The 13,933-nt window shown below is 36.9% G+C and overlaps 1 protein-coding gene across 1 annotated transcript in view; it reads right to left on the reverse strand.

The window, feature by feature from the left end:
* Positions 1-1,684: 1,684 nt before the first annotated feature.
* Positions 1,685-13,933, reverse strand: part of rnf217 (ring finger protein 217) — a 51,590-nt gene continuing 39,341 nt past the window's right edge. Inside the window, exons 4-6 of the mRNA XM_062979064.1 lie at positions 8,622-8,823; positions 4,717-4,788; positions 1,685-3,407 (exon numbers count right to left, since the gene is read on the reverse strand). Coding sequence (XP_062835134.1) covers positions 3,328-3,407; positions 4,717-4,788; positions 8,622-8,823 — 354 coding nt within the window. The 3' untranslated portion in view covers positions 1,685-3,327. The remainder of the gene's footprint in view (positions 3,408-4,716; positions 4,789-8,621; positions 8,824-13,933) is intronic.

A 13,933-nucleotide genomic window follows, 5' to 3' on the forward strand; every position in this document is an offset into this window, starting at 1 on the left:
TGTCACTGTCAAGACAGTGCTTACTGTCTTCTTGGTAAGATGCCAAAGCAGTGAGATCCCTGAATGCAACTTACCACTGCAGATCAAGGTTCCTGGACCAGGTCCAACCATTATGAACAGTAAGCAGTGTATTTCAATTGTGTAGAAGGAGCACAAAATATATGTGGAAACATTACAGAAAATATCCAGTGATACATCAATTATTCTTAATTCAAACACGAGATCTTGACATTGCTTTAATGCATCCTGCACACCAAGCTTTGTGCAGAATTTGAACATCTGAACTTTTTTTCTAAATATTAGAAAAGTTTCTTACAGAACTATTTGACATTATAATGAAGGACTAAAATCCCTGAGTAAACAAAAGACAATACACAAGTTTGGCCTGAGAAAACACAATTACCGGGGGGCTAGGTTAAAGAATACAATCTTTAAAGAGGCGTGTTTAAGGCAGCAGTCAACTTTAAGAGACAACATAATAACTGAGAAATGTATTAAGCAAGTTAAACAATTTGTAGCAATGTGAAGTTGGATCTAAATCTTGCCATGCTCAGTAAAGACTCACTGAAACCTAGCTCCATGACAAGTCCGTCATGCTGACTTCAACAGATCTACTCCAAACATGATGATAAGGTCTGGGCAAATGAATGTCTGCCTTGGCAAGAAACGTTCCTTCTAGCAGAAACCTTTTGATTCAGCAGATATTTTCTGTTGACTGATGGAAGGAGTGTTCTTCACCATTCCTCATTTTCTGTGCAATCCACAAAGTAATCATAAAATCTGTTTCTGAAGACTGGGAGATCAGACAGAACAGTGGAGGCAATGGCACTTTCAAGGTGGAAAGGGAGCTGAAAAGGACTTCTACCACTCAGACATTTTCAAGCTGAACTCCACTCAAGGACCTTCCCTACTGATAGAATAAGAACCCTAGATTTCAACTCACAGTGATGAATTTTAACAGAAACTAGTTCACTTTAAAACCATATTTTGATTCTAATGAAGCTGAGTTTTGAAATCTATCAAAAGCACTCCAATTTTAGCAGAGGAAAATGTGATAGCGTATGGACTGCTGGGATATCACATAGCAAAGCAGACTGGTGTTAGCACATTAAACCACAAGCAAAGGTGGACATGCCACCTGAAAAATTATATCCTCAACCAAATTCTGCAGAGACTTTGAGATCCAATGATTAATCCATATGATGCATTACAATCTGTTGTCTACTGATCAATGAACTTCTTCTGTCATTTAGAGTTGTAAGATTTTGAGGTAAAATGGACACCAAATAACCACACACAACACAGGACTTGCAATTCCACTATCTACTCTACTATTTTTTTTGGCCAAGATGATCTTGGATTAAAAAAACTCTTCGACACATGAGAAGGAGTGCATTTATACACCAACATAGGTCTTAAGATCCTGTGAGCAGAGCTCTGGCAATAGAAAGGGGGCCCCTGGCACCTGCTGATTCAGGGATGGGAGGCTGGCTCTCCATAAATTGTTTGACTGTAGCTCCAAGAATTCTTTAACACAGCTGTTTTGGCCAGGACTGCTGGTATGAGCAGTCCAGAATCATCTGGAGGATACATGATTCTCAGGCCCTGCACTAAAATAAAGGAGGGAAACAGTTTTCATTGGTTCCCAATCTCCCATGCAAGAATTTGGAAATTTGCTCTGGATGGTTCGGATGCCCTTTTAAGCAACATTGGAGGCGACTCTAAGATGGTGAACGGGAAACTAATTCTACCAAATCAAAACTTCTTCCATTCACCAAAGGATTATCCTTCCCCACTTTTCTTGCTTGCATCAGTGTTAGTAGAATGTAACAAACATTTTTAAAATGTCCTTAATTCTCCTCATTACTCAATTTAAATCAAGTAGCTGTATGTCTTGGTATCCATTTTGAAAAATATATATAAATAAAGTAACTCCAGATAATTGCTCCAGCACTCAAAAGAAGTGTCACTGGGTTTTACCAGACTGAATTGTTTTTTTTAAAGCATATAATTTCACTAATGGCAATTCAACTGTTCATATGTAATATGTTTGCACTTATGGGCCAATTCCAATATTCAGTAACAAACTTTTTTTAAAAAAGTATAAGACCCAGACATAGAAAACTGAGCACGCTGGGATAACACATGTACAAAGAGTGTGCCATTCATTCAGCATTCACAATCATTCCAACATTTTGGGCAAGAATCAAGGATATCTAGCAAATCAAGATTTTTCCAAAAAAGCTACACACAAGGGCAAGTGCACTGCTTTTTACTGTATGAAGGAAACTGCTATCTGGCCCTGAGTTTCATCTGGCCTTACATTAATATCTGGAGGTATGGAAATAGATTGAAAATGATAATATATTTCTAGACAGCTCTAGAGTCAATGGCTATTTTACCAACCACACTGTAAAGTCCAAAATATACTGGCAAGTTTTCTGGGGTTTTTCTTTTGATTTTGGCCACATTTTTTGGCCACATGCTATGGCATATTCAAATATCAAATTACTAGCCTATTATGTGTATATTCACCAAACAGTGCTTGTATGTCAGATTCCAGAACTGAAGGCAGTTTGTTATCTCTTTCCCTATCTCACCTCAATGTATTTGAAAATTAAATAGAGTGAAAAGTTATTTTCACTAAATTGCTTGTACAATTCAAAACTACTGAGATAACATACATGTTCTCCCAAGGTTTTAAAGTATTAATCTCAGTCACTTCAAAAATCAACTGGAATCTCTACTTCTCTAATCATTTCCCATCATATTCTCTTTAAAGTACTGGGATTAGCAAGAGCTACTAACACACACACGATTCATGATTCATAGACAAAGTTGCATATATAAAATAATTAACTACCGAATTCAGCACCTGACAGGATGTCACCCATGGAACCAAACTCTAAAATAAAGCAAATAATCTTCACTCACATTGAATCCAGATATTTCCCCCCAAAGGCCTAGTATTAGGTCAGTAACTAAAAAAATATGTTACCAAATTAAATGTTTTTTTCATCGGCTCATCAGTAGATATGCAGGCACAGTGTAGATACAGGCTGTCCAAGAAAATAAAAATTGATCTAAACCTTGTGGTGCAAGTTAAAAAAATAAACATATTTAGAAACCTCCATTTTTCTGAGGCACCAGAGCACAAAAGCAATCTGGCCTGTCTCAAGTAGTGTACTGTGCAGAAGGAATGTGGCAGATCCCTCCTGATTCTCTGCCAAGGATGCAGCTTCGGGACAGTTAACCAGCACAATATTGCCATGTTGCACATCTTTGCTTAAGCCTTTCAGGACCAGCTCCCTTCAGACATGAGAGTGTTCACTCATACCAAGGCATTTCTGTCCGTGGTCTTTTCCTCTTCTTTTTACAAAGGCAATAGATAGGGAACACAAAAAAACCTGCCCAAAACAAGGGAAAATACAACATGTCAATGCATGCTTAAATCCAACACCATGCTAGCACCCAATAATATGGCAAATAATGTGGAATTTTCACCACCTTTTAATGGCCTTTCTAGGTTGCATTTGCCCTTTGTGTATCATTTACAGGTTGTCCACCCCACCGTGCATCATGGCACTGAATGTATTTGGACTTTTCCCTCCCTAGCATCTGTTTAAAATAGGGACTTTGTGTGTGAGATAAACTGCAGGACCCAGGGTTATTTCGCCTTCTCTTCCCCACATCAAATTTCTGACAGTGGTAGAGTCAGAAAAACCCTTTGAGAAAAAAATCATCAGGCACTGGATGTGTTATTAGCCCCCTTTCCTAAAAGGCAGAAAAGGCGGCAGCAGCAAAAAGTTTCAGTTTCTGGAGTCTACTGTATTTTGGATATCTGGAAAATGAATACTCAGTCGGTAGAAGGGCAGAATCTGAATTTTGTTACAGACAGTAGGAGCATGCTCTTGGTTGATTGCGGTTTGTAAAACACTCCAGCTAGCAAGCAGAAGAGGAGGAGGAGGAGGAGGAGGAGGAGGAGGAGGAAGTGGGGAGAAATGTGAATGTGACTTTCACTATTTCCCACTTTTTGATGAATGCCCCCTCCAGTAGTGTGAAAAATGAGAAAATAGAAAAAAAAAATTCACCGACAACATTACATACTAAATTTATGTCCCTTGTATTCACAGAAGCCTTATCATTCAAGACAATATATTCATTGTTTATTCATATAGTAAATGGATGTTATCCAATAATATGCCATATGGAATAAATTCTGAAGTCATTTTTTATTGCTAAGTTCTTCGAGTTATTATTCACTAAAAATTATGTCACTTAGCTTTCCCTCTGTTTTTAAAACATCCCCAATCACTCATTATATTCCACTAAATTATTTATTTGCAGATCTTCAGATTTCTGGAAACAGACCCAAACCTCAAAAGCCACATATTCCTGACATATTACTTTTTTCATCTTTTTTACTGGAAAAAACCCCAACAACTTTCTGATGACAGCCTTCTTTGCTCTAAAATAAATACAGTATTGACCCCCATATCAAAAAGTGATATGTTCCTGGGCTTTGAATGGATATGTAAAATTGCGGATAATAGCAAACATTATTTTTATAGGCCAAACAAAGGTGCCTTAAGTGAGTAAGTGAAGTTGTGGATAATCGTATATTAATTCCACAGATTTGAGAGTTGTCATGCACTACATTTTTCAACACATCATTTCATACACTATTATAATTAAGGGCATACATTTTAGTCTTACCTACTATAACAGCTATGGCTCCCATTATTAGTCCCAAAACCAGTATCAATGGTGCAATTAGCAACTTCCCACCTGCAAAAGAAAATAATGTTACATGAAATTGTATATATTTCTGTACTCACTAAAGCTAAATCTCTTAGTACTGCATGGGTGAGGGAACTACAAATGCAAGAGTAACATATGTCATGACTTGCTTTGCCTCTGTATGTGATCCATTATTTAATTTGCTTAATTGAAATCAGATATTGCATTATCATCTTCCTAAATTTGAGAGACCTGCATTTTACTCATGTTGAAGCTAGCAGAGGGCTTTCAATCCTTGCCAACACATGGCCAAAGGTCTGCATAGCCAGCCTCCTTAATTTCCCAAAGCAGCCTTGGAAAGGCAGGTAAATGAGAGCTTTACCTTCAATTTTGACAGCTTTCAAAAATAAGAGTCACCTTTTATGGTGTTCCCTGACCTTAAAGGACTATAGTTAACACTGTAAATGGGATAAGGATGCAGGAGAAGAGGGGCCACTTGGCAGAAATCAGGTTTCTCTTATGAGAACCTGCAAATAAACTCCTCTGTTCTTTCAATTTATAAAAAGTCTCAGCATTTGTACCTAAGATTGGAAGCCTCTATTGATAATTTAGTTAACATTGCAGTAATTGTGCAATGGAACAGCCAGTACATCTATTATGTTTTATTGAGTTATCCGTTCCAAGAGCTGCTATACAGAAAGCAAATGTAATTATCATTGTTGCAGCTACCAGTTTTTGTTATTTCCAGAGGTAATAGAAAGTCTACAGACTATGCTCTTTCTCTAAAAACGCAGTAGATGTAATGTCAACACCAGCATGACTATCAATGTTTGAACTTTTATCAATCTTTTCTTTTTGCTTGTTCTTTTTACTCCCTGTATTATGACTATGTATTAACACCTATGGGAAAGCACTGTGCAATAATATGGCTTATTACGATATATTAACATTGTTTGGAAATTTCCTCTTAGTCATTTCTTAATGGCTTCTGTGTCATGAGCCACTGTCATGAACCACACAAAGGAAATAGTTTAAATTTGCATGACTAATTCCTCTCAGTGCTCCTTTGTTAATTGCTTAATCTGGTAGAAAATGTCCCCAGAGATGTCCAGAAAGAAGAGTCTTCCTTTAGATCTGTTTTCTATCAAGATCTTTCTTACGATCTCAGTTTCAAAAACATATGACCGCATCTCCTCCTATCAGCCCACATGAGCCCTGAGATCAGGAGAGGCCCTCCTCTCGGTCCTACTCCCGTCATAAGTATGGTTGGTGGGAACGAGAGAGCGAGCCTTTTCGGTGGTGGCCTCATGACTCTGGAACTCCCTCTCCAAAGAGTTGCATTTGGCCCCACGTGATTGGTCTTTTGCTCCCAGGTGAAAACCTTTTTATGGAAGCAGGCCTTCCCTGATAACACATAACAGCAGCTTATCTTGGTCAGACAAGGACTTAGAGCTCTGAGACATTTAGTTTAATGTTTTAATGTTTTAGAATAACCTCAGTAGCCTGAGGCATAGGGATCTTAATGAGAATGATATATGTGATCACTTTTAGGCTTTTTTTATATTTATGTAATTTGTGTTTTATGCAATATGATTTATTGGTTACATGTTGGGTTGAGAGGATGATGGCTATCTGTATTACACAGCTTTGTTTTTTTCTGTTTTGGTCGTCACTTGGAGTCCTATCCAGTAAAAAAGGAGGATAAAAGTAAATAACTAAATAAATAAATAAATAAATAAAAGATTGTTACCACCAATTTAAACAACTAATTTAAATGCCTTATTTAAAATTAAGATACCCAATATTGAAATTTTTGTGTGACTGAGAAAGAAATATGTATGTACTAACATTACAACAGTTATATGGTGTTTTAGGCCTATAACTTCCATCATCATTGCCAATATAACTAACGATAATGAAGTATGGGAGTTGGAGTCCCAAAAACTCCTGTCCAATAAAGCAAAGCATTTTTGAGCCTATGTACAGGGCATATTCCAAAGAAGAATCTAAATGATTATCATCCTATCCCAATGTGTAAAACCAATGTATGAATTATTGTTGTCAAGACAGATGGCATGATTTTCAAGCATACTGAGGTCTCTCACCCCCCCCCCCTCTCTCTGAGTAAAGCAACAGTTCTTGAGTATACGCAGAATGCCAGTGCATCCTTTAAATTAACTGTTTTGCTTTTAAAGTCATTTTAGTGATATGGCAAATTTAACTTAGATTCTTTTAGAGTGAAAACCCCCACAGTCTTTTCTGAGAAGTTATCCTCAAGATAAGCCCATTTCCAAGTTTCTAATGAGATGTATGTCATGCAGTTATCACAAGTTTTCAAACTTAATATCTAGTAAGAGTATGATTTATACCAAAGGGTGAGCAAATTAAATTGGAGCACTTGAGAGCCTTTCTCACCATGAGAGACACAGATAGCTCTTACATTGGATGGAGTTGCCAATCCTAGCTTATATCCTTACTTAAAGAAATACAACAAGGACACAAGAAAGCCAATGCACTGAATGTAGCTTTGTTGTTAATACTTTTAGACCAGACACAAATTGCATTTGAGAAAACAGCAATACAGGCTTTCTTCTCTTCTAGCTCTTTATGACTCTTGCTTAACATGCTTAATTCAATTGTTGAAATTTAAAATAATACATTTGCACTGGAAATCAAACCTAACAAAGACATGAGAAAGCACACAGGTGTATAAATGAGGTATGTGCTGCTCACCCCATTGCCTGATCATCATGTATAAATGTACTTATAACGCTGATATAGAGCCAGCATGCCAAGTCACTAGTTGACCAATTCTACACTATTAGAGCCAGCTATCATGTTCAGTTGGCATATTTTGTGAAAGTTTGTGCTACAAATGGGGCAATTCAACATGTTAGCTGGTCCTAATATCCACAACCAAAAATATGTGTTCTGTTGTAAGTTGCGGCTTCTGGGGCAAATACTATTTCCCTCAATATATTTCTGTTGGGCTCAAGCAACATCCACCTGTATATTTGAAGAAACACATATGTAAGTTGTACCTATGGCAACAAATAGTTAAGACATCCACATTGTTGTGAATTTCAGGTGGTGTCAGTCACACTATACAATGGCACTTTTTAAATTAACTAAATTGAACCTTAAGAACATATGCTATAGGTCAAATATCTAAGACATGGCTGTGTAAGACTGGCATATCAGTATATCAGATTATCACTATCTGAAAGACCATATCTCCTATATGAACTTGCCAGAGCATTAAGATATTCCGGAGCAGCCTTTCTTTCTGCCCCACCACCATTGCAGGCTTGATGAGTGAGGACCTGAGAGAGAGCCTTCTTGATGGTGGCTCCCATCTACTAGGAGGACCTTCCATGTGAAGCCAGGCTGCCCCCCTCCCTGCTGTTCTTTCATTGGCAGAGGGATTTAAAAGCAGACTTTTAACATGTAAACAGGGGAGCTTTTGAATGGGGATATTTTATTCCTATTTTAAAACATGTGTTTATTTTTTAATGATTTTATTTATTTATTTAGCATATTTATTTACCGCCTTTCTCACCCCCAGGGGGACTCAAGGCGGTGTTAAATCTTTTTCATTTTAAATTGTGAAAATGTTTTAAAGTTTCTTTTTTTTGGGGGGGGGGGCACTTTTCTTGCATCCCATACAGGAGGGTATATAACCACAATTTGTTGCACCTTAGAGATTGAGAGCAAAGATGGTAGTGCAAGCTTCCATAAACTGAGTGTATTTTCTCTGATGCATAGAGTGAAATTTGTGTTTGCAGACTGTCTATCTTCAGGAAGATTTCTCATGCTTTCGTCTACACTCAGTGATGTCTTCATAAAGCACATCTCTCTGCAAGGTATTGTCATCAACTCACCACAGACAGAGCCTCTCACAAATCTCCTTAAATGTGGTCTCTCGGGGAGGTAGCGATATTTGCATCCAAATATACTGAGGTTTGACGTATGATCTCCAAAGAAACGGAGCTGGCGGTATCTTTCCCCACAGCGATAACAGAAATTAGTGTTACACTGAGAGCAAGTCATGTGGTCACATCCCTCTGTCCTCTGAATATGAATCTTTAGGAGCAAAATAGAAAGTAGAGGCAGAGAGACAGAGAGAGAGAAAATTGATATACGTATTTAATAAAGAGACTCGACTCAATATTTAGTCAATTCATTTGTCTTATGAAGATTCATCCAATACAAATATAAAGGGGGGGGGAGGGGGAAGAAAGAGAAACTGCCTCACTGGTAAATGACCTTTAGAAGATGCTCTTCAATTTGCCAAATTGTCTGACTCATTTCAGCACAGGCTATTTAAGAAGTTTGTTATCTGCTTTATAATACAGAAATAGCCCCAACAATTTCAAGAAAAATAGAAAAATAGTTTTAAAAACTGTTCAAATCTGTATTCAGAAATTAAACAAAATCAATAGCATCCCTCAGTTATTTCCTAGCTAAGCTCTGCTCAGACGTAATAGTTGCACTTTTTAAATGAATGACACAGGTGACAGATAAAGGACAGGTTTTCCATGCAGCATCCAGGTTCAGTGCTCAATGTCTTCATTTATAAAGATTCACAGGTAGCAGATGAATTCCATGCAAAATGTTGACAGAACTTGATTCAGTTTCAGCAGATACAAATAAAATCCTGAAAACAGTCCCTTTTAAGTTTCATGCAGTATTTTTTTCCTTAATAAAATGCTTGCATTTTTATACTGACAAGTTAATTTTGTTAATTTAATTTCATCATTAAAGAAGAATATTTCTAAGAGTCCTGTCAATATGACCAGAATTCACTGCTAACAAAATCTGGGGTCTGTTTGCCTCCCTATAAAACATTGGCAAGAAATCTGGGGGAAATAGCCATTAGCCAAATCTAATTTTTGTGGGTCTTCTATCCTGAGAATTAAAGCAACACTAGTGTGTAATGAAGGAATGTGGAACACTGTGTTTGTTATTCTGATTCCACTTTCATTCAGAACTCATTGCCTCAGAGCAAAGCCTCAAGATAGTTATCTGTGGTTTAGGTCAAAACAGCTTTCAATTGTTTACATAAATTTCCATTCACCCAAAACACCCAAGGTGTGGACTGTTTCTTTTATTAAACTTAGTGCAAAGGAACAGGATTTTATACATAAGGTAAAAAGTGACCTATCATCTACATCTCCCTCACTGTTGTCAACACAATGTGGAGATACAGCTTTTGCAGAAACCCAAGAAGGAAGATGTTGCCAACATTAATTTCCTTCTCAAAATGATTCTCCAATAATGTTCACTGTCAACCAGGAACCATAATTCTAGAGAAACATGGAATAACATCAGGCAGGAAAACATTCAAATTGGAAAATGTTCTACTAATTAATTTTTCTGTGAAAAATGTTCTACTCCTTTATAAAATATTATAGTTGTAATATTTTAAAGCTGTTTATTACTGTAATATCTTTCACCTTAATATCCTTAAAGAGACAGAGTGCAAATATACAAGTGTTTGGCTGATTTACAGTTAAAATAAAATTGCATATACCAACCAAACCAATATGAAGTTATGAATTCACTTTTTTGTCTGTGTAGGTCAAACCACAACTAGACCTAAAAAGGTATTTATTTGTTTCACTTTTAACAAACAGAGAGAGCAGTGTCCAATTTTCTTGAAGTTTTTCTCAATAAACTCATGAGTTTCACTATCATATCACATTGACTCTATAGGGAAGATTTTGCAGTTTTAGTTATAATCTGACTTGTTAACAGCTGTAGTTCAAATGGGCATTATAAAGTTTTGTTCAGGAAGTCAATAGGGTTGTGCCTGGATCTGCTTTAAAAAACGGTGTTCAGCTTATTTGGCTTCTTCAAATGTCCGTAACGGCAAGGGCTCCGCAGCCATGTTTTTTTGACCACATGAGAACAGTGGCTGCCGAAAAATGGCTACTTTCAGTTTCTTTCGGCAACATGTGGAGTGTGGGGAGGGAGGCAGCCGCTAGAAAGGAGAGGATCCCAGAAAGGGCATTTTCTTAAGCCCTTGCCTTAAATCCAGGTTTCCTTTAAAGACAGATGAGAAAGGATCCCAGGAACAGGAGGTTTCTTAAGCCTTTTCCTTAAAATCCAAATCTCCTTGAAAGACAAAATGTAAGGGATCCCAGAAAGAGTGGTATCTTAACTCTGGTGCTTTTAATCCAGTTCTTAATGAAGGATATAAGAACAAACGATGTCTAAAACGACAGGAAGGAGAGCCTGGGAAGTCTCCCCCATTGCCGGCAGTGGGCTGACAAGAAAACAAATCTTTTGGCTTCCCGAATTGAAAATTTATTTCTGTCCTCCTATATTCGGAAGGATCCCAAAAAATTTGGGCAGCCTAACAAAATCCAGGACACCAAAACAGATCACGGTTTACCTAAATTACACAACCCTAGAAGTCAGTTGAATACACTAATTCAGATCCTAATTTAGAGGAAGCAAACAATTTTCTAATTCAAAATTTTCTACAAAATACATGTTACTGGAAAGAATTGACATATTACATTTAGCTCTTTCAATGTGGTTTCATTTATAAGCCAAGAGTTTGAATGCCATAGAATCAGTTTGGAGAACCTAGAAAATGCCCAGAGATGTGTTCCCTCTAGATCTCCAGAAATTCTTCTAAAAAGTGACCACAGAAGTGCTCTGGAGGCCTAGAAAGAATCTTTTTCTAGGCATTATCTAGGTCCTTCAGAGTAGTCCTAAGGTATACTTTGGTCAGAAGTCTACAAACATGAGTTATAATCCCTTTTGTGAATGGCAACTGCCTGCAGATTTACATATTTACAGTAAAAACAAAGATTGCACATGATGCTAATGCTGTAATTTCAAAATATTAGCTTCATATCAGAACAAAGTGTTCTAAAGTAGATTCTACTTCCTTTTTGCACAGTGAGAATGCAGTTTTGTAAAGAAAAACAAAAAACAAAACAAAAAAACAAAACAAGCAGAACCAGTTGGTATAAATATTTACCATTTTCTAAGAATGTAGTCTATTATAACTGAATCATTGAACACAATTTTTAAATCATTTTTACCTACTGCACATGAAGTTCAATTTTATTTATTGCATTTACACTCATTTATTGCATTTCCAGCGTTTTTAAATGAAGGAGCTTTGAAATAACCTATTTCAAGTCACAGGTGCAGCACCCTTCATTGATAAAACTTTTCTGTCAAAAGCTATTTAAATTCTATTAAGTGCTGAACAGGCCTAAAGGCACCAGATTCTGTCTGATCTTGGAAGCTAAGCAGGATCAGCCCTGAGTATTCCTTGCCTATCAAATTCATGGAGGCACCATGAAGGCACACACACAGTTGTTAAACAATCAGCTACCATCTATTTAGGAAACTATCATCCACATCTGTCAATTTTTTTGCCCTATTCTTTAAGGAAAGTCTGTAAGAGACCCCTCAGTTTCAATAATTTTTACTAAACAGCTCAATCTAAACATGCACATTGTAACTCTTGATAACTGTTATTTTCATTTATGCAAGGCACATAGAAATAAAACTGTAAGGTAGTTGAAATGTCCGAGGAAAACTAATGTAGTAACATTTGGCAAAAAACCCCCCCATAGTATAGTTAAAAGAGTATGTACAGTATTTGAAATAAATAAAGTTGTAGTCAAACCAAAAAGCTCTAATAAGACTATTTCAGTACTGTGGTTCATTACTGGCATACCGATCAGCAATTAATATTCCTCAAGTGTTGAGTTTTCTCTGATTTTCTGTTGATTCCTAGGGTGATGCAAAATGTGAAGATTGCAAACAAACTTAAAAAATCTTACTGCAAACAGTTGTTTATCAGGCAAAAGGATCAATAAAATTATTCAACCTAAGTAGACACCTGAGGCATGAAAGAAATTCTTGGGAAGCAGGTCCTTCAAGATCTCTGCCCTATCACTGCAGGCTAGCCTTTTTCAGAAATATAATATTTCCATTTCAGCTGTTATGTCACATCATCTGTTATAGTGCCTCAATTATGCTATTCAACCTCTCCGAACAGGAGTCACACAGTACAAAGGAAGAGCTAATGCTATAGCATTAGCATGTCACAGAAGCTGGCATTTGTTTCAGAGATTCAAACAGCTGTCATTCCTTTCTGTGCATGTTTCGCATTGTTCATATGGCTTCAGCTACCACTGAATGGACATGGAAAGGACCAAATGCCTTTCTTTTAACTATGCCAGGGCTCCCTTTCTGCACCTCTAATTCATTTCAGTAAGATTTCTACAAGACTTTCCTGATGTCTCTTGTCCCCGGGGTGAAACCAAAATTGGTCCATCTATTTGATTCAACATCAAGTATGTCTGAATATGTTTCCATGCCTATTTTAAAATCACATAGGGCTTCTTTCCACTTCTAACGGGAAAGAATATGTAAATATATTTGGTAAATGGTCAAAATACATGTTTATTGAGGGTTGAGAAAATTGTGAAGAGATGTACCTAGGATTGACAGTCTTCACAGTTTGGAAACTCATTCTGCACAAAAGTTGCACATGTTTGCTTGCACAGAAAACAGCATACTGTGATTGGGATTTGATGGCTTTGCAAAAGTCACACATGGTTTGTTTACATAGAGAACAACATTTTCTGTATAACTCTTCAATTTCTCCATTTTTAGATTATTATGTCCTTGAGAGTCAGAATGGTATAATGATTGGAATGATGTACTAGGAGACTGTGAAACTAGAGTTTGAATTCCTATTCAGCCATGGAAACCCACTGGATGACTTTGGACAAGTTGCACTCTTTTGGCCGCAAAGCAATGACAAACACTATTCTGCTAAGAAAATCGTATGATAGGTTCATCTTAGGGCTGCCATAATGATGTCCTTGAACTTATATAATATAACAAGATTTCAATTGCCCCCTCCCATATATTTACGTATGTAGACTTCTGCATGTATGTATAAGCTATGTTAAAAAGCATTAATACGATCAGCCAGCTGTATCCACAGATTTTTCATCCGTAGATTCCATCATCCACAGTTTGAAAATGTTTTAAAAATCCAAAAAAGGAAACCATGGTTCTGTCATTTTATATAAGGGACACAATTTTACTACACCATTGTATATAATGGGGCTTGAGCATCCATGGATCTATAGTCCTCAAACCAAAGGGCCCATTGTACCTGGAATCCTTCTACTTGTGGAATTGACATAAT

The sequence above is a fragment of the Anolis carolinensis genome, chromosome 1 (genome assembly GCF_035594765.1).
Source record: "Anolis carolinensis isolate JA03-04 chromosome 1, rAnoCar3.1.pri, whole genome shotgun sequence".
Lineage (NCBI taxonomy): Eukaryota > Metazoa > Chordata > Lepidosauria > Squamata > Dactyloidae > Anolis > Anolis carolinensis.